Source organism: Trachurus trachurus (genome assembly GCF_905171665.1).
Source record: "Trachurus trachurus genome assembly, chromosome: 16".
NCBI classification, from domain to species: domain Eukaryota; kingdom Metazoa; phylum Chordata; class Actinopteri; order Carangiformes; family Carangidae; genus Trachurus; species Trachurus trachurus.
The window spans coordinates 20,858,028-20,878,878 of NC_139902.1; the positions used below are offsets into that span (position 1 = coordinate 20,858,028).

Consider the following 20,851-nt stretch of genomic DNA (forward strand, 5'->3'; position numbering starts at 1 on the left):
ACTTTGCAGCGTTGATGCATCATTAAATATCTGACTGAACAAGTTTTCCACAATGAAAGTCAATAATAATAAAAAAGCAACAATCATCTTAAAAACGATATTCTTAATAATAGCATTTCATGTGTTTTATTTAAACTCACAGACCTTTAAAAAAACAGTGTGACAGAGGAAAGAGCAGCAATGTTCAAGACACATCAGGCACACACAAACAAACTCTGTGGTTACACATAGGCATTTGTAGTGTCTGTCCATAGCACAGTCAAGAGCAGCTCATATAGTTATACAACTAGTGGGTCCATTTGACACTTTATGGTCAAAACGAAACTGTATAGTGCAAATGAAATGATGCAAAAGTGCAAACCAAATCAAAAATTTGGGGTACAGGTACAGCCTTAACATATCAGACATTGCTGATTGTCAAAGATTGTCAAGGAAAACATGATATGTATCACACAAGAAGGCAAAGTAGTGATGGCCTCCATCCGCCCTCCACTTACATGACAACAGAGTTGTCGTCAGAGGACTGGGACGTGACTGAGCTTCTCCTAAAGGGGGATTCCCTGTTGTTCCCAATATCTTCCTGGCCCGTTTTATAAACTTCTGTCCAACAAAGGCGTATATAATGGTGTTCAGGCAGCAGTGAGAGTCAGCAAAAAGCAGCATGATGATTTGGTCAGATCTGATCCAAGAACAGTTATTTTGAGTCTGTCCCTCACACACCTTGTGCTGCTGAAAGTAAACGGTAATTATCAGACCGGACAGTGTTTTATTTAACCAACTCACAGACCTCTTGCCCCGTGACAGGAAAGAGCAGAGGCACACACAACCTCTGTGGTTACATACAAGGCATCCATAGATAGCACAGCTCATATAGTTATGAAACCAATTGGTTCACACATTTGACCCCTTATGCTCAAAACAAAACTGTATTGTGCAAATAAAATGATGTGAAAGTGCAATCAAGAACATAAATGTACAGTTTTAAAAGATCAGACATTGTCAAGGTTAACATAAAATCACAAGAAGGGAAAAAAAATGTTGATGGCCTCCATCCACCCTCCACTTCTTTTTTTTTTTTAAGTATATATTTTTTTGGCTTTTCATGCCTTTATTCGGTAGGACAGTTGAGAGTGTGACAGGAAATGGGAGGCAGAGATGGGGGGAATGACATGCAGGATAGGGCCATCCGACGTGGGACCTCGAACCGCCTGCAGCGAGGACTATAGCCTCAACACATGGGGCGGGTGCTCTACCAACTGAGCTAAACACCACCCACCCTCCACTTCTTACATGGAGGTGGCTTCAGAGGACTGGGACGTGACTGAGCTTCTCCTGAAGGAGGATTCAGAGGAATCTCTGTTGAGGGGGAGAGGAATACAAGATAGCGACTTCCCCAATATCTTTCTGGCCCGTTTCATAAACTTCTGTCCAACAAAGGCGTATATAATGGGGTTCAGGCAGCAGTGAGAGTAAGCAATGGTCTCAGTCAGTACTACTGCCAAGTGCAGATTTTTGCTTAGTATGCAGTCGTACGGCAGTATGTCCACATTTGCCAGAAAGTCTAAAAAAACTGTAATGTTATATGGAGCCCAGAACAAGAAAAAGGCGACCACTACGCAAATGATCAGCCTGACAACATAGTGGTACTTCTTTTTGTCCCTCGTGTTAACCAGCACACAGATGATCGGGAGGTAGCAGCCCAACATCAGCAACAATGGGATCATGACACCAAGTATGCTCATAGTGAACACATCGTACTGTATCCAGCCGAGACTATTTGGGCCATAACCACACACTGGTCCGTCACCGCCATCTACAGGTGTAACCTGAGAGTACATCATAGAAGGCAGGGAGATGAACACACTCAGCAGCCACACCAACACACTCAGAGCGAGTGCTGCATACATGGTGCGGAACCGTGCCACTGTGCGAGTGTGCACAATGGCCACGTAGCAGTCCACCGTCATGATGATCATGAAGAAGATGCTGCTGAAGAAGCCTACTTGGTGGCAGCCAGACATGAAGCGGCACATGAATTCTCCAAAAACCCACCGCTGCCCATCTGCGGTGTAGTGGGTGAAGAAAGGCAGCACGATCACAAAGAGGAGGTCGGACACAGCCAGGTTGAGGAGGTAGATGTCGGTCAAGTTGCTCTTGTTGCGGTGTTTGACCAGGACGCACACCACAAGCCCATTGCCTTTGGAGAGGAAAAAACAATTGGATCAGATGGATTGAATCGGTCTAATTAAATGAACATGCAGTCTGTGATCAAGGTCATGGTCCTCAGAGAAAGCTGAATCTCTGTCAACTGGACTTCCTCAGCAGTTGAGAAGCATCCTGGATGAGAGGTGAAAGGTCTTCAAGAATCTACAACCAAGTCCATTTCAACCTAGATTCAATTTTTCCACAGACACCTACAGTACCTATAAGGCCGAAGATGAAGACCAGGCTATAGAGGATGGGCAGAAACACTTGGTTGAAATTCTGAAGGTCCACATCGTCACAAGGAGAGGTGTTTGTTCTATTATCTGCAGACAGACATTACATGTGACCTTAATTCATGTGCATGAGAACAGAACGCATCATCTTAGAAATTGTCATTGACAGTTGTTAGAGTAAGCTGTTGACAGTGAGGTCTGTGATTATTCACTGTGGTTCTTTCATTAAATTATTTTTTATTTCATGTCATTTTTATGAGCACCACCACAAACTAAATTCCCTTGACAATTAGCCTATACACCACTGCATCAGTGCAAAGGCAGAAATCTTAAGATGTGGGAAACAGAAGTAAAACCAGGGAGATTTGTTTCTATGCAAACTGTTATGGTTTTGTTTCGCTATTATTAACCAGTGCTTCTAAGAGTGGGGTAATCTAAGGCCTGTTGTGGATAATCACTCATTCAAGTGAAACACAGGGTTATTGCGCCCCCTGCTGCGCCACCAGATAGGTAGGCAGGTAATGCATTTCCAAGTCACGCCCACACATATGCCTAGGGCCGATAAAATAGTTTAAACAATAACTTTAACAACCCTGTTGTCATGCAGGCTCTTATTGCTTGTCCATGGTCCATAGCTATTACGCATAGGATGTTTTTTTTTTTTTTTTTTTTTAATCTTTGACATGGTAAGAGTAAAACTAATTGGAGGCAATAGAGAGGAGTTTGTAATTAACATGACAATACATTTAGTGTATAGGAACTATTTTTTAAGGATTCTGACAGACAATATCACATTGTGAAAGACAATATCAGTGTTTGCCCAGTATTTTTTCTTTTTTATCATTTTCACAGTAAAGTGTAGCTAACGTGAATACAAAATAAACTGTAGTACTATCATAGGCTGAGGTATCTTTTCATTTAATGGAAAATTGACACAAATGTTACAGCGTGTGCGCAATCACACACTAAGGCCGACACGTATTTTTTTCGACAAGTTTATAAAACTTAACAATATTCCAAAATCTCTACAAATGCACACACCTGTCATGGTGAGTTCAGCTCTGCCTTTTCCTGTCAGGTATAGGCCTATGCCTGCACTTCGGCGCTTCTTTTTCTTCTTCGTCTGGATCGTTTTGAGCTCCTTAAATGCACAGCTATGCACTAACTTGGGTAAAGTCAGAATTCCCCAGATAACACAGACAGAGACAGACATGCGGAAGTGTAATTTCGATATCCTTATTTCAGTCCACAGTTCACATAGAGGGGTTGGAGGATTGGACTACGCGCAGACGACGTAACAGGTGGCCATCCTACTGCGTCAGTTCACTCGCTCTGGCTGAAGTAAGGTGGGTGATCCTGTCATCTGCACACAGAAAAAAAAATCACAACTGCCTTTCTGACGCTCATAAGAAGCCACGTTATTGTAGTAGAACATGCTTCATAGGCTTAATGCTCTGAGGGAGCGAGCAGACCCAATTCTAATCGGCCCCTTACGGACTCACTGACAATAAGGCGCGTTTACGGGAAGTCCGTGATTGTGTGAGAGCTGTTCCACAGTCAGCTCAGCTGATCAAGTCAGTGAGTGAACCCTTTATGACGCCTTGAGCATCGATGCTGACATTGCGTAAGGAAATTACAGTTCATAGCGTTGTGAAGTCAAGTACAGGGGAAAAAGCGACAGATTTGGTCAGATCTGATCCAAGAACAGTTGTTTTGAGTCTGTCCCTCACACACCTTGTGCTGCTGAAAGTAAACGGTAATTATCAGACCTGACAGTGTTTTATTTAACCAACTCACAGACCTTTTCAAAAACAGTGTGACAGGAAAGAGCAGAATTGTTACAAGGCCCACACAACCTCTGTGGTTACATACAAGGCATCCATAGATGAAACCAATTGGTTCACACATTGCACACATATGCTCAAAACAAAACTGTATTGTGAAAATAAAATGATGTAAAAGTGCAATCAAAAATATAAAGGTACAGCTTTAAAAGATCAGACATTGCTGATTGTCAAGGTTAACATAAAATCACAAGAAGGCAAAATAATGTTGATGGCCTCCATCCACCCTCCACTTCTTACATGACAACAGAGTTATCGTCAGAGGACTGGGACGTGACTGAGCTTCTCCTGAGCGAGAAGTCAGAGGAATCCCTGTTGAGGGGGAGGGGAATACAAGACAGCCACTTCCCCAGCATCTTCCTGGCCCGTTTCATAAACTTCTGTCCAACAAAGGCGTATATAATGGGGTTCAGGCAGCAGTGAGAGTAAGCAATGATCTCAGTCAGTGCTACTGACAAGTGCAGATTTGTGCGTAATCCGCAGTCATCCTTCAGTATGCCCTCAGACAGCAGGAACTGTATGAAAACTGTAATGTTATATGGAGTCCAGAACAAGAAGAAGGCAGCCACGATGATGATCAGCCTGACGACGCAGTGGTACTTCTTGTTCCTCGTGTTCGCCAGCACACAGATGATCCTGGAGTAGCAGCCCATCATCACTAACAAGGGGATCATGAGACCAAGTATGCTCATAGTGAACACGTCATACTTTCTCCAGGCGTCACTATCCGGGTCATAACCACACACTGGTCCGTTACCCCAATCAACAGGCGTAACCTGAAAGAAGATCACAAAAGGCAGGGAGATGAACACACTCAGCAGCCACACCAACACGCTCAGAGTGAGAGCGACCTGTGTGGTGCGTGCTGCTGTGTGTCTGTGCACAATGGCCATGTAGCGGTCCACCGTCATGGCGATCATGAAGAAGATTCTGCTGAAGAAGCCTACGTGGTGGCAGCCAGACACGAAGCGGCACATGAAGACTCCGAAAACCCACCGCTGTCCGACTGCAGCGTAGTGGGCGAAGAAAGGCAACGCAAACACGAAGAGGAGGTCGGAAACAGCCAGGTTGAGGAGACAGATGTCAGTCAAGTTGGTCTGTTTGCGGTGTTTGACTAGGACGCACACCACAAGCCCATTGCCTTTGGAGAGGAAAAGACAATTAGATCTGTCTAATTAAATTAACATGCAGTCTGTGATCAAGGTCAAACTGAATATATGTCAACTGCATGGACGTAGTTGTAGATTCCTCAGCAGTTGAGAAGCATCCTGGATGAGAGGTGAAAGCTCTACAGGAAAGGATCTACAACCAAGTCCATTTGAACCTACAGTAGATTCAGCTTTCTTGCAGACACCTACCTATAAGGCCGAAGATGAGGACCAGGCTATAGAGGATGGGCAGAAACACTTGGTTGAAATTCTGAAGGTCCACGCCGTCGCAAGGAGAGGGGAGGTATGTGTCGTAGTAGTAGCCTGAGTAATCATACCCCAAGGTGGTGTTGGTTCCATCATGATCTGCAGGCAGACGAATGACAAATGTTACAGCATGTTCGCCATCACACACTATGTATTTATTTCAACAAGTTTATAAAACTTTGAACGACAATATTCTAAAATCTCTACAAATGCACTCACCTGTCATGGTGAGAGTTCAGCTCTCCCTTTTCCTGTCAGGTAATCAGTGTCTGCACCTCAGGGCTTTTTTCCCTTCTTTGTCTGGATCTTTCTGAGCACAATGTCCTCAAATGCACAGCATTGAACTAACTCGTAAAGTCAGTAACACCCCAAATAACACAGAGACAGAAATGCAGAAGTGTCATTTCCTTACAGTATGTTCCTTATTTTTGTCCACAGCACAGATTATGTTTGCTTCAAATGAAGGCAGACAAAATATTACAAGGAGAAGCCCATGTACAAGAAACCACATAGTCATCTGATCGAAAACCTGTTGTGTCCCATGTTTTTGGCCCAATCTTTTACACCTAATGCAACATAGTCCAAATATGTGTCACAGTCCAGTCTAATTACTGAAATATCTGAATTTCAAGGAGTGATAACATGTTCAAAGATTTCAATTTAATGTTAACTGTGAGTATCAGAGCAAAAATATATAAATAAAAAAGCTGTTACAACTAAAGTCTATATTCTCAACTAGTGATATTTCACCTTTCATCCTGCTTTAGGCCACACAATAATGTCTCCGAAGGACAATTCAAGTGCAGCATAAAATACATTAAAAGCAAAAGACATAACAGATAATTACAGAACAATAAAAGACAAATAGTGAGCAGTCCCAGCCTAACACAGTCTATGCTAACACAGGGGTGATCGCAATGTGCAAGTGGCAGAATTTAAATTTCATAAAAGGTAGCCAACAAAAGAATAGCCTACAACATTTAAAACATCTACAAAGTGACAGGTACAATTCGGGATGAGATGGCTCAATCCATCTTTTTAAATGCTGGTTTATGGAAGCAATGACCTTATACTGTAAATAAATGAGCCATGAGCCCAGTGTTGCTCAACCAGAGGTACTAGTGGTACTTGGTGTAATTGCAAGGGGTAGCCTACTCAAAACGATAAAATATCATTTTGAGTGACTTTTATAGACAGATTTGTAAAACTCAATAATGTGCAATGTTCAGTGTACAGCAACTTTTAACTTTTAATGTAAGTTTTAAACTTACATTCGTTGCTTAAAAAAAAAAAAAAAGTAGGCCTACCTTCAAGAGAGTAGGCTACATAAATTAGCTGTTTGTTATCTGAAAAACACTGCATTGAAATGGCGTATTTACCTTCATATTTGACCCTAAAAAATATGCAGGGGGACTAGTGCCCAGAAAAGGTTGAGAACCACTGCCCTAGGCTATGCTATGAGCTACGAGGACATGCCATCTCTCTGTCTTTTTTTTGTAATTTTTGTTATTACATTTAATAGAAATGCTTCCCATCTCCAGTGATAATCCAATATTATCTTAACCCATGTAGGCTATAGAAAAAAGGCTATAGTCTATGAGTGACCTCTTGTGGTGAAGAATGGTTCTCTATGTGCAGGGAGGTAGGCTGTTGTATCCAAAATGGCACAAAGCATGTCGGGAGAAACATGCCGGGGGGAAAGATTTGAATTCTCATCGTGGAATTTCAATGAGACATTGCGCACATTTAAGCCCAGTGTACAGCCGCATAAGAAAATTGTAATGATGATAATGAAAATAGCCATCCTAATAATACTAGCTATTTCTAATTCTTATAGCCTAATAATAATAATAAATGCCCTGTAGCCTAGCTTTTAAAAAAAATCTTCTCACTGCTCGATTTTTGTGTCTTGAAAATTCGTGCCGTCGCTCGACAGGGGCACTAAATTCCCATTGAGGATGATTGACGTGAGCTTTGCTGACGAAGGCGGGCTAGAGCTGCGTCAAGCTAGACAAGCAGCAGAAACCCCCACACAAGAAACAGCGTAGGGTTTCCTTGAGAATAAAAGAGCGGAGTGTTGAATTTCCCAAAGAGGTGATAAAGGCAGATAGCCTAAGTATGGGAACTACATTTTGCGAATGGCATGTAGGCTATGAAAAAAAAAAGAAGTTAAAAATTCTTGATTAATAAGAGAAGACCAAAAATATCCGACGTGCACCCCTAATTCCCTGGTTTACCGCGGTGCACAAGATTTAATGTCCCATAAAGCAATTGGATGGTGTAGTGTCTTCTTACCAACGATGGAAAAGATGCAAATGGGGAAAACAAACAAACGAGCTAAACTTGCGAGCGCTCTAACGGACTATTATTTTGAAAGGCCATACCGGAAGTGATGCTTAAAACATCCTAACGGACTTGACAACGCTCGAGGGAGACCTCAACCTGGGGGGACATGAAGATTACAACAAGTGGATTTGACAAGTAACTCAGCCCCTGAGAATGAACCAGTGAGACACTTTGGACCAAAGTAAGTTTGACTTATTACCACACTGAGCTCGGGTTGACTTTTATGTCGTAGTTTGCCTCAGCACAGTGGACAGTTTGCGGGCTTTGTGCCTCAGGTCACAGCGGAGCGGACTGTCATCTCTGCGCACTGTCACTTGTTCGACTTAAAAAATAATTTAAAAAAAAAGATAGTAATTGCAAAGTTGCTCGTGTTTTCTCAACGTGAACGAGCTTGTTTTTTATTAATAAGAGACGTGTTGGACAACTCCCCCGACAGAAAAGATGAATTAAATGCCGATGTGCTAACTCACAGGTGATAATAACGTAATGGATAGTGTCCATGTCCACCGAGTTTGAGAGAAGCGGCGGATTTTGGGAACCCAGTGCCGCTATCATCTGAAGTTGGATATCGAAATCAGTGCAATGACTGAGTCCTCCAAACCGCCTTTAGGGTAAGTCCTATAAAAACAATAACAGGCTACTGGACTTAGTATTCTCCCTCTGATCTAAAACGAGCTTTAGGCTAAGTAGCTATAATTTCATTTAACCTAGAAAACAACCAATGTTTATCCACAAACAGACACTAAGTCAAGTTTATTGTCTTGGCTTCGAGTCTAGTTTAAACATCCATAACTCAATGTACAGTCAGTGCTGTTCAGAGACAGTATTTGCCTCTCAATATTTCCAGAAAACCAGCATATAATTATGCAGGTTTTCTATTCCATCACAGCAACCTGTGTTTTTCTCGATACCAGTAATTTAATTGGGCAATAACCTGACTTCACAGCTGCTTGGCCTTCACTGCATGTTGCCTATTCAAAATGCTTAGGACCCACAGCCTATGTGTAAAAGCCTACAGTATGTAGCCTATAGTGCACTGACAACAGGGAGAGTGTTCCAGCAGCCAGACCCGTGTGCTCCCCATTTACTGTCTAGTCTTACAGTGTGTTTGCTGCACACTATATGAACAGCTTTGGAGCAGGTCAGAATGCAACAGTAGTCAGAGAGAAGAGAGGAAGTAACAGGACCTTTTGCTTAACAACAACAACAACAACAACAACAGCATGCAGCAGTAACTGTGGGTGCTGTCCACACCATGCCACCTCTAGTTGATGTGTGGTCTTGGACTTTGTGTCTCCTTGGTGTCAGCTGAAAACTTTGTGTTGCTGCCACTGCCGCCTGAATACAGGGACGAGCCCTTTTCATAAGAGACATTTTGACATGTCTCAGTGGCAAAGGGACAAGTGCAAACGGTAAGCTGAAATCATGGCTGAGTTTTATTTAGCTGCTTCAGTTTCAGGGTCATGGTGTCTTGTTTGCTGGCTCACTGTCACAATAATTTCTTACTGGGGCATTTATGTCCAACAGGGTCACTGTTATTGTTTATGATAATAGTTGTGCTTTTTCTGCTACAAATTTGTCCACTCAAAGTACCAACACATGTTATGATCTGTTATGAAAGTAGCCTACAAAGAAAGTAATCCCATTTGTCTATTACAGAGAGCTGTATGGGGGAAACATCGCCTTGCTATTTTCATAAATTTTCCTTATTTGAATGTCAAAATATGCTACTGTTGAGAATAGTGTCCATACAGTACTTATTTATATTTGTCCTAGCAGATGTAGTGCATTGAAATAAAGGTGTGGAGTATGCAAAATGAACTAGTAGTAAATAGTTTACAGTTCCAGTGCAACTTGGGCTACCTTAACTTTTTTTTTTTTCAATTCAATGGTTTGAGATAAAAAGCTACACAGCTCCAGTGATTTTTTTTTCTTCCTTTATCGGTAGCTCACTGGCCGGGTGTGACTCTGCATCAGCAGAACCGGGGTACAAATTATGGTAATAGCTGTGGACTGAAGAGTCAAATGCTGCTGACTTCATCAGCTCTTAGCTCAGCATTGTAATCATTGCTTAAAGATGGGATTTCTGTGTGTCGTGCTGTCGGTTTAGAGGACCTAATTCATCATGTGTTAGCGCTCCAGAGATGTTAAGTGCAGATTCACAGTAAGACATGGGTGTGGGCAAAGGTCCCTTTATCCAGATACTCTTAAATACAGTCATTTCAGACACTCAGGAGCTTCTTGCCCAAATTACACAGTAGCTAGACTTGTCACAGACTGAGCTGGCAGTGGATATCTGGTCAGTGTGTGACATTTCTGTCTATATAAATTACCATGACAACTCCCTTTGTGTCATGGTCTCTCTTTCGTCATCACACAGGCAGTAGCTACTTTACTACGTAGCCCAGTTTTAATGAAACACAGCTCATAAAACTACGGCAGCACACTCGCATACGCTCACACGCAGACACACACAACAGACACACAGTATATTGAGCAGACAAATGAGGAGCTCTTTTGAAGAAGGACAAATTCGTTTGTACCTGGTCATTGAAATCTGAGCTGTGTGTGTAATTTAGAGTTGGTGTGTAAAGGTAGCCGAAAAGAAGCTTGACTGACTTTCAAAGTGCACAGAGATCAAGAATGTTTAGAATTTAGTTCAAATTATCTTAGCACCTAAGTCTTTAAAAATGATTTTACCAAAGCTAAGCTCTGAGCGGAGCATGCTGCTTATTGCATTTAAACTGGAGTAGTTTCTGACCCTCTTGAAGTCTAGATACACAGCATTGTTAATTAGCACACTGGTGTTTTCCTCTACATGTCTGGACCTGGTGTGTTGTCGTATTGTGTATGTGTGTCCGCTAGTGTGCCTGTTTGTGTCTTCAGTCAATTTCAGTTTAAAGGCCTCTGATTAATGTGGTTTTGTTCCATGTCTTGATTTTAGTATTCACTCTCAGAGAAGCAATAAGGAAGCTACGGACTAATGCAAAAAAAACGGAGAAAGAATCAAGAGGGAGCAACTCATACATTTTTAAGTTTACAGCATTCTTCAGGAACAGTTTAACTCGTGATTTTTTTTTGAAATCTTCAAAGTGTTTTGCAGAGTTGCTGTAGTTTTAATAGACCTCTTCTGTTTTGTGTCTGTTTTCTGGAGACACAATCACACGTGACGTCAGAAGAGCCTACTTTGGTCACATGGTTCAGTCCCGAGTGATGATGAACCACCCACGCCCCTTGCTTTGATGAACACATTTGTTGCCATTTGTCACCACACAGGCTTGCAATGCGATGCATGTCTTATTTCTAGATTTGCCTTTGAGCGCTGCATGAAGCAGATAGAAAAGAAAGCCTTAACCAACCTCAACGTCCCGAGTTGTGCTGCCATCTGCCTCACTCTTGGTAGGTCACACATTTCTTTTTTCATTGCATCTGTTGTTTGTGACAGCCTTCTCTCTGGATCTGTTCACTTTTAAAACACACCCAGAGGAAGACGAGGTTGACAGATTATTATAGATAAATACAGTGTGGCATTGCAAATAACTGTCTGTTTATCCTCAGCACATACCCAAAGATAACTACTGGGATACGACTGTCCTGTTTGTGTGTACAAGCGTGTGTGTGTGTGTGTGTGTGATCGTGAGCACTGTGTACAGAGGGAGATGGACGCCAGTTGCTCACTGCCGAGTAAATGCCCATTAATTTGAAACTGTGCCCATTGGACTAAAGTTTCAGTCTCATCCTTAGCATAGTATCTGCCACGTGTGTCTGTCAGTCCATACGCTTTCTTAAAATACTCTCAGCTACACTAGGTAATGTTCCCTGCTGGTCGTTCAAATGATGGAAGATTTTTAGACAGATGCAGACACATCCTCCCCACCCTGCAAAGCCTTGACAAAATCTACTCTATTTAAAAGTTGAAGGTTCATGTGGTCAGCCTCTATGCTCAGCACTGCTGACTAAGGGAGTTCCCTTGCTTTCTCTTTTACTGAAAGACTTAAACGTATGTACTTTTAGCAAAGAGGAAAATGTTTTTGTGCATGTGGTCACATCTGGACACTGAGGGTTATTTTTTTTTATGATGATGGGTTAAATTTAACCCCTATGAAATTTGAGTTCAGTGAAGGAGAGAGAGAAAGTATTTGAGGCTATGCGTTGTTGGCAGTGGTACAGTGTGTATCCGGTAATATCTGCATCACAGACCATCCTGTTTTAAATAGAGAGGGTGTGGATGCAGTACTTCCACTGGCTTCTTCCATGGATGTCAGACCAAGAGACAAAGTGTAAAAGATCACAAACATACAGTTGAGCCAGAAAACCTTGTTCTGTGCATATTTTGTGCCAATGAACACTGGAGGAAGTAGTTCATTTCTTCATTAAATGCTGAAAATGCTACATATATTTGCACTGCATGAAAACCACTGGATGTTTTCTCGATCTTTGTATCATTGACAATTACAGTAATGTCAACTGTGACTTATTTTCCAAGTAAGAGTTTATTATAAGGCCATGCACAGTAGGGTGTAATTAAAGAGTTCCTTCGTCTGTGCACAATCAAGAAGCACAGACTTTACTCCAAAGCCGTGCCGTGATACATGGGAAACATCTGAGACATCTAGACTGGCTTTATTAATAGACGCTTGTGCTCCATATGCCCAGACTACATTATCCAACGTGTTTGCTACTATTTGACACCCTCTGTCCCAGGTAAAACAAAACATTGGCAGCGACACCTTTAACAACATACTACTCTCTGTATCAAACATCTACAGTGGACTGTATCAGTGTGTGTGTGTGTGTGTGTGTGTGTGTTATGCAGCTGTTATGGGCTGCTCAGATTTATTTCTGGAAGCCTGCTCTCATATGTTAGCCACTGTGGTATGTGGGTTTGTCAGGGAGGAAGACAGACAGACTGTATGTGTGCACGCACAGATGGACTCCTCAAACACCAACTGACGTGCCATAGCAGCGGTATCGCCAGATAAGGCAGAGGTGGTGGAGTGCACTTCAGATGAGGGGAATGCTTTTTAACCATTTAACACTGTAGCAAACTTACAAAGAAATCAAAGTATTACTGTTTTGTGCCATCACCTCAGTTGTTTAGCAACAGGATTTAGTATTTGAAGAAATTATGACTAAACCAGCAGGGGCAGTCAGCAGGGAGCACATGCACATTTTTCTTATTTATTTCCTGTAAACTGATGGTATGGTAAAAGACTGAGCCTGCAACATTTATAAAATCCAATAGAAGAAATTCACCCACATGAATTTGGTTTTTCTTACGATTTATTTTTGTTTATATGCAAAAACGGCATCCAGCTGTGAAGACCTCATTAAGGAGTTTTAGGCTTAATTCGATTGAAGGTTTTCACTGATTTGTGTTATAGTTGTTTTTTCCAAATCAGTGTGTTCTGCAGGTCCCAATGTGCTTGATAAAAACCAACAATATCTGCAATGTAAGTGTTTTTCCGCTTGTTCCTCGAGCAGGAGCTCTCTCTAATTGAACAAGCAGCTTAGGGAATAGAGAACAGACTAATTGTTATTTCCTGCTGTTCTGCTTCTGCATTCCTTCTACTGCTTCCTCTCCTCTCTCTCTCATGTTGACCTCCACCCATCTAACCTTTTCTGTTCCCTTCATTTTTTTGCTTTCCATGGCCATATGGAGTTTTGTGCCACCTGAGATTTCCTCAGAAATACACAGATGAAAATTAATAATGCAACTCAATAAATCCATCTCGGACATTAGGATGGCTGGAGATAACTGAGAGGAAATAGACAAGAAACAACCGAGATCTTAATCAAAGAGCAGGTCTACAGAAGTGTTATAGTCTCAGTCGGTCAGATCAGAGCCGTAACAGAAGATTGCCATGTTTTTTTTCCAGATGTACAGACACTGGGGTAGGCTTCCTGCTCCTATTTTTGGAGAATTATTGTTTCCTTTGGAACATGTCTTATGTTTTAAAGTGTTACAGCGTGCCTCTGTGTCACTGCATGGTCACAAGTGGACAAGATGACTATATGTGTTAATAGAGGAGGAGAGGGTAGGGTATGGGGGAGGCTGGGGGCCGGATCGCTGTTACAGTGAGTGGATTTCTCTCTTTTAAGCGGGTGTGAAATAGATACTTCTGGATCACCGGTTACTGACTCAACCTGAGGTAACTGCAGTATCTGCTGTAAAACCTTTAAATAATCGTAAAGAGTGTAAGCAACCTAATTGATCCCAATGAGTAAGAATTCACTTAGCACCTGGGGTGTGGTGTTGTCTTTTCACCTCCCATGGGTTATTATGTTACTGTTACTCACTCCACACACTCCCACACTCCTGTGTTACAGACTGTTCAGAGCTCTAACCTGTTTTTTTTTTATTTTTTGTTTTTTATTTGAGACTTGATACCAGGTTTGGTACAACTCCATGACCCAAATATTCTCACTGTAACCCTTATTGTTGTATAATTTGATTAGTATTATGCTGATTAGTTTAATTGACTCTGAACGTCATTTTAAATTTTAAATTGTACAGAATTTTTTTTTTTCAATTAATAGGCTACGAAACACAAATAGTTTCTATTATGTTGTTTTAAAATTCAGCATTTCTTTTTCCTTGGCTGTAGTCATGGGGTCAGTAGAGAGGCCAACTCTGTAGTGTGAATACAGAGCGTCAGACTGGCATTATCACTGAGACACAGTTTACTTGGCAATGCAGTGGGGTGGGTTTTTAACTACATGGCTGGTAACATGAGCATCAAGGCATATGCTGAATTAGACAGCACTGCGCCTAGCAACTGCAAACAAATGCTGTACTGGGCTCATGTGTCTCCAATACTCACTCCTATAAAACAGAACATCTCTCTGTCTTTTCCTTGCCTCGCGTCCTTCATTTCTTTTTCTGTTTCTCTTTCGTGGCCTTTGTGTGCATGCATCCAAAATCCACAGCTGCTACTAAACCGAGGTCTGCTCTCCTCTGCAGTCAAGTGGTGTAAATATAGGTTGCCATGGGGACACCATGACACCCAAGGGGTATGCTGAGTAGGTAGCAGGACAGAATGTGTGTGCGTACTGCGTATGTGTATGGAGTGTGACGGGAGTGGCTGAGGGTCCGGGATGTGTATCATTCATGCTTTGTCCATTGCACAACAGGAGGTGAAAACTCAAGTGTGTACACTCATGAGTGTGTGTTCGGCTCTAATATGCATGTGTGAGTACTTACATCTAAGTGGGTGAGTGAGGTCTTGAAGAGGCACCCTTGCTTTGTTGCTATTTGTTCTCTTGGCTGATATGTCTCCCAAATAATATTTCATGTTTTGAGCGACAATCACCAATATTTTGTATTCATTCGGTCTTATAGAGTAATAATTGTTTTAGAATTAAATTTGCTTTCAGTTACAGAGTAATTTACTTTCACAGTACTACTGCTACTGAACTCTGTTAAGTATACTGTATCTGTACTGTATGGGTTCAGTGATTTACTCAAATATGGGCGGGGCTCAGGGCTGGAGTAAGTTTGAATCATTGTGACGGCCAGCCTTTAAACCGATCACACACTCCTACCACCAACTGAGCTACTAATGTCCGTGTTTGTTTCCAAACTATCATTAAAGCCAGTGACATAGATTAAAAGAGTTCTCTTTAGAGTTACTCAGCGTGTTTGTCCTGAACAAAATCATCTGATGCAGGTACTCTATACTCCGTAGAGTTTCACAGAGCTAACTATAACACTTTAGGAATTCACACACTCCATCAGCTGTGTTGATGATTACATAGCTGGACATTTGTTTGGCCGGACAGATTGGATCTGAAACACCAGGCTTCCCTTAGCTCTCAGAAAAGTTCAAGGAATAATATGACCTGTGTTTGCGTGTGTGTTGAAGACGTTTCAGGCCTTGGAGCTCAGTTGAAATCTTGTCTTCTTGTTCATTGTCAAAAAATCAATTGAATGACATTTATTTTTTCGTCAAGCTGCATTAAATGCCGTAGGACTTTTGGTTTCATCCATTGTTTATATTCTCAGAATGCAAAGTGTGTCATGTGAATGTAGGTCAGTCGGCGCCATGTTTTCGGCCAATTAATCTGCTCCATTCCCAGTTGGTAGTCTTAACTAGTAACTCATTGTTTCAGTGATCCTATTGTAAAACACGGATGTCTCTGACTGGGGACATGTCTGGCTCTCTACGACTGACTTACTTACTGTCTGTGAGTGTTTGTACTGTCGCTCTGTCTACTGTCTTAAATCATAGTTGTATTTACCCACATCCACAATGTTATTTAGATGAGGTCAGTCAGTCTGTCTCCTCTTCTCTTCTTGCTTTTTTCCTCTTCAGTTTCAATTATGTCACGTGTCTGTTGATCAGGTATCAACAGCAGACTGACGAAGGAACCTATGAAATGAGAATTGCTTCCAACAAAAAAAAAAAAAAAAAAAAGCCGCTTGTGAATGGAAATTGTGTTGGTGGGGACGGTGCTGACGGAGCACAATTCAGAGCATAAACTAATATATTCCATTATTTTAATTAGAGCTTTCAGAGTGGGAACTTTTCAGGCTGTGTTTCCATGGCTTGGATAAAAGAGGCCCTGACAGTCCCCCCCCCAAAAAAAAATAAAAAAAAGAAAACTACTGAATGTAGTTTCCAGTCAGTGTGATCAGTGTTATGTAATTTAATTTTTTAATCTGTCAATGACGTACATGGATTTGCCTGGTACACGCACTGGCACTCTGTTTTCAGTCATTTGGCCAAACTTGCAATTTGAAGAGCATTTGGTTTTTGCTTACAACCTGAAGTCATTTGACACCATTTCCCTTTGCAGGACAGTTTTAAAATTATGTTTGTTTATTTATTTATTTATTTATTTATTTATTTATTTATTTATTTATTTATTTATTTATTTATTTATTTATTCATAAGAACAACCATATATGCATGCAAACTCAATCATGTTTACACATCCAGCCATGATTTATCCTGAGTGGCTGCCTGTGATCAGGAGTGAGCGTGGTTGTATTTGGGTCAGGGAGGAGGTAGCCTGCACACGCACACACTGTAAATACACACACGCTGTACACACACAGACTCACAAAGACACATGCAGACACTGAGACTAATCTGTTAAAGGGGCTAGCACACAGAAAGAAAACAAGATGACTGTATTCACTGAGAGCAAAGGATAAAGGTTGTATTAGTTTGTTCCAACTTAGATACTGCGCTCTCATACACATCTTGTGTTTTGTTGCTGAGTCTGACCTGTTAATCAGCATATACTGAAAAGAGTGACACCTTCCCACTTAGATCATTGCCCCATCATCACTGCTCAGCAATAGCTGACAACCAGCTTATTTTATTTTAAGTTGTAGGAACGGAGGTGTCAAAAGGCAATTATTCATGAAGCTGTATCTATCATATTTTAAGAATATTTAGCCTATAATCATTATATGCAGCTGTATGAATTATGGTCCAAAAGATTTTCAATTGCCATTTAGATTTGAACAGTGACTCCTACCCTACTTTCCACAGCAACTTTGTAATTGCCTTCTGTTGTTGTGAGATGTCTTTTTTTATAATGCAGAAATTTGCATTTTTATAATAAAAATGTATGCTCTGAAAACTGTTCCAGGGTTCGAACTTGCATACACCTTGGTCAGAAACCTCTGTGGAGGGCCTGTGCATTTTTACCAGGTGAGTTGAGTATCTAAAAGTGAAACGGCTTTACAGTGTTTCTTCTTCAGAAAAACAATCCAAACTGAGGTCAGCAGCAGCAGTCCCTGCTCCCAGCTCCCAACCCTTACCTGACATCTCATCTTCACAAAACAGTGACTTTGACCAGCTCTGTGTGATTTCCTCATGATCCCACACCGTCTTTTGTTATTGTTTTCACTGAGAGAGAGTTTCACTGTGCATTTAAATCCACTTACCAACAGGCTAGTCTCACAACAGCTTGTGTATAAACTGTAGACTCTATGTTGTTCTCTCTTCACTTTGTTTTCGTCTCACAGCTGCTCACATGATGAACTGGATGATTTTGCCACAAACCACATGAGCTGCAGCACATTTGGCAGCTTGAAATGAACGCAGCATTTGTTCTACATTCAGGCTGTTATAATTATGAACATAAATTTGAGTGCCATGTGCACCTCGGGCCTAAACAAACAACTGTCCCTATTCAAAAGAAAAGCCAGGTTTGATAGAGGGTCGTGAAAGAAAATATATCCTCCTGTTTAGTCAAGTGAAAAGAACTGAGTGGTTCTGAAAGGTCCATTAGTGACCTTCCGTGTGTGTGTGTGTGTGTGTGTGTGTGTGTGTGTGTGTGTGTGTGTGTGTGTGTGTGTGTGTGTGTGTGTGTGTGTGTGTGTGTGTGTGTGTGTGTGTGTGTGTGTGTGTGTGTGTGTGTGTGTGTGTGTGTGTGTGTGTGTGTGTGTATGAGCCCATTTCTAATTCAGTCGCTGAAGCAATCCAGCACTTACTGCCCCCCTGTGCTGGAGCAGGGTTTCTTGCTTTTCGTTCCCTGCTTCTGTTTTACTCTTTCTTCCTCTCTTTCTCTCTCTCTCTCTCTCTCTCTCTCTCTCTCTCTCTCTCTCTCTCTCTCTCTCTCTCTCTCTCTCTGTTTATGCTCGCTCATTCTAACTCTGTGGGAGAGGAGGCTTTTCCTAAAGGGGTCTTTGTGCATGTGAGAGAGAGGGAGAGAGAGGGAGAGAGAGAGGGTGAAATGTTATGGAGACAAACAGCAAGCGAGATGGAGAGACGGATACTAGCCGACTGTGTTGAGCCTGGCTGGGGCCCAGTCCCACAGCTCCACAGGGCCCGGTCCTTTTTTACTTTCAGAGGCACAGACTCACAAGAAACGTAGAAAAAAAATCACCTGCATTTACAGGTCTCAAAGCAGCTCAGGAAAACAATTGTCTTCTCTTTATATCTGGAGAGGACAGAAAACCATATGTATTAATCTGTCAGTTAATGATTAGAAATAATTTCCCCAGAGATTAGACTCTCAGCTTGATATGCAGCAGTCAAACCTTGCAGTGTTATCTGTCAGCCGCCTGATGTCTCCATTGAAAAGAATTTTCCTCATTGCATAATGAGTCAATGACACTATGGGTCCTATTGGTGAAAGTTAGTTGATATTGGACGCAGCTGTTAATGGTTAACTTGGGCCAGGTTAGAGTCCGCTCCCTGTGCTACGTTCACGTGCATTCTTCCTTCGCTGTGCTCTCCTTGCCTTTTCAAAGGGCAGCAGGAGTATCTTGAAGGATACAGGATTTATACACCACAGGGCGTGCACAAAACCTCTCTGTCGGAGGGGCAAATCCTTGGAACTGGTTTTATAAACAGTCTGATATATCACGCCACTGGAACACTTTATCAACACAAGGACTGCTTTTGACGTGAGTGGGATGTTTTTCTATAGTTATCTAAGGCTAATATTTGTGCTGTGGGGACAGAGAGGGTGCATGCTGAAATGTGCGGTATAGAAAAGCTATTTGTCATTGTTAGCAGAGCAAAGTGTTTGATTTTCTGTCTAATCAGCTGTCTCTGTCAGGCTGAGTACAGTTTATGTTGAACCGGGGTCAAACGTGTTGATAGTAGCATCTCGCCACTCGCATGTCAACGACATCTGTCACAGCTCCACCCACTGAGCTGTGGTTCCAGTGTGGATTTTTACTGTGGTCTGTTTTTCTGAATAAAAAAAACAAAAAAAAAACGTAATCAGGAACCTCAAAAAGTTTAAAAAATGTTGTCAGTTTCACCACAGTCGGTAGAGGAGGTTATGTGTAATGTTCCCACTTTGAAATTGTTACTGTTTTGATTACATTGTTGTTTTTCATTGTATGAGTATGTCATCTAATAAGCTGTTCAGTCACTGAATACAATTTGATGAGGGATGTTGTTTGTGTTTGAGATGGGCTGCTAATCGGTCTCCCTGAGAAGAACAAGATTATGTGACATTGTTTTCTATGAGCAAGAGTGAGAACGTTTAGCCGTGATATTAGAGAAGGTGATATATGATAAATTATTAAATTATTATTCAGGGGAGGAGATGGAATAAACATCAAGGCTGCTTAATCTTGGCCACCAAAAAATCATCTCAGCATATCTGTTGTCTGTTACGTAATCTAGATAAAAGGAATGTCTGTGTTCCAAACAGGACTAGGAATAGAGAAAAGAAAAAGAAGTCATTGGTATTCAGGCTGCTCCTGAGGTGGTGGCACTGGGTTGTTGTTAATTAGGCTGTGGTGCTGTGTAACTAAGAGTGAACTCAAGAAAAACAAAGATGAGTCAGCTGAAGCAGAGTTATGTGCATAATTGTATTTGTTCATGTTCCTGTAGTGCATCAAATGAAAGGTGTGTTTGTATGACATGTTAATGACAAATTGACTGAGTCATGAATTGTTAACACGGTACTCAACTGTGACATGTGAAATGAATGCCTCTTGTTTACATGCTTTAGTTTACTATACTCCTAAATGTCGAGTCTAGTCCAATGAAGGAAACCTAAAAAGTTATTCCTTTTTGTTTATCTTTGCCTTTATTATCCCTCAGGTGGAGAATGAAGGCACGCGCCCCACCTGCGCCGCCGGTCCCTCAACCTGCCCCACGCCACATCTACAGAAACGCTGTCCCTGATGGGGGAGGGACATCGGACATGGATGCCAAGGAGAACATGCTAAGGCCCACTGTGGATTTCCAGCTAACTCTCCCACAGGGATACCAGACCTCTGTAACTGAGGATGGCAGGTGAGGGTTCATCAAGTGGAACACAAGCACACTTCACCACTCGCACATATCACCACCTCTTGTGTTTTCTGTTGTGAGTGCCATGTTTT

At 41.7% G+C, this 20,851-nt stretch overlaps 3 protein-coding genes across 6 annotated transcripts in view; 1 reads left to right on the top strand and 2 right to left on the bottom strand.

Moving 5' to 3' along the window:
- Window positions 1-755: 755 nt before the first annotated feature.
- On the bottom strand, window positions 756-3,814 carry LOC310998704 (C-C chemokine receptor type 8-like). The gene is made up of 3 exons (XM_083988871.1): window positions 3,480-3,814; window positions 2,424-2,528; window positions 756-2,197 (listed from the first exon to the last, which is right to left on the bottom strand). Exons 1-3 carry the CDS (start codon window positions 3,649-3,651, stop codon window positions 1,287-1,289), a joined length of 1,188 nt encoding a protein of 395 aa, XP_083844997.1. The 5' UTR covers window positions 3,652-3,814; the 3' UTR covers window positions 756-1,286.
- A 704-nt stretch (window positions 3,815-4,518) lies between these two features.
- LOC310999753 (C-C chemokine receptor type 8-like) lies at window positions 4,519-5,923 on the bottom strand (the record flags this gene model as incomplete). The annotated part of the gene is made up of 3 exons (XM_083990308.1): window positions 4,519-5,423; window positions 5,641-5,796; window positions 5,917-5,923. 3 exons carry the CDS (start codon window positions 5,921-5,923, stop codon window positions 4,519-4,521), a joined length of 1,068 nt encoding a protein of 355 aa, XP_083846434.1.
- Window positions 5,924-8,109: 2,186 nt separating this feature from the next.
- The window catches only part of cobl (cordon-bleu WH2 repeat protein), a 53,544-nt gene continuing 40,802 nt past the window's right edge, over window positions 8,110-20,851 (top strand). Inside the window, exons 1-2 of one of the 4 annotated variants that reach the window (XM_083989664.1) lie at window positions 8,110-8,224; window positions 20,568-20,762. In XM_083989664.1, coding sequence (XP_083845790.1) covers window positions 20,575-20,762 — 188 coding nt within the window. In that variant the 5' untranslated portion in view covers window positions 8,110-8,224; window positions 20,568-20,574. Of the gene's footprint in view, window positions 8,225-8,263; window positions 8,655-19,209; window positions 19,412-20,567; window positions 20,763-20,851 lie in introns of those variants that run through there. The other 3 variants (XM_083989665.1, XM_083989662.1, XM_083989663.1) reach the window with 3 other exon arrangements.

Excerpts from the sequence above, each read along its gene's own strand:
- LOC310998704 (XM_083988871.1), bottom strand. The coding sequence starts at position 3,651 with ATGTCTGTCTCTGTCTGTGTTATCTGGGGAATTCTGACTTTACCCAAG. Across the intron at positions 2,529-3,479 it reads AGCTGAACTCACCATGACAG|ATAATAGAACAAACACCTCT; the intron begins GTGTGTGCATTT and ends GTCTGTCTGCAG. Across the intron at positions 2,198-2,423 it reads CTTCATCTTCGGCCTTATAG|GCAATGGGCTTGTGGTGTGC; the intron begins GTACTGTAGGTG and ends TCCTCTCCAAAG.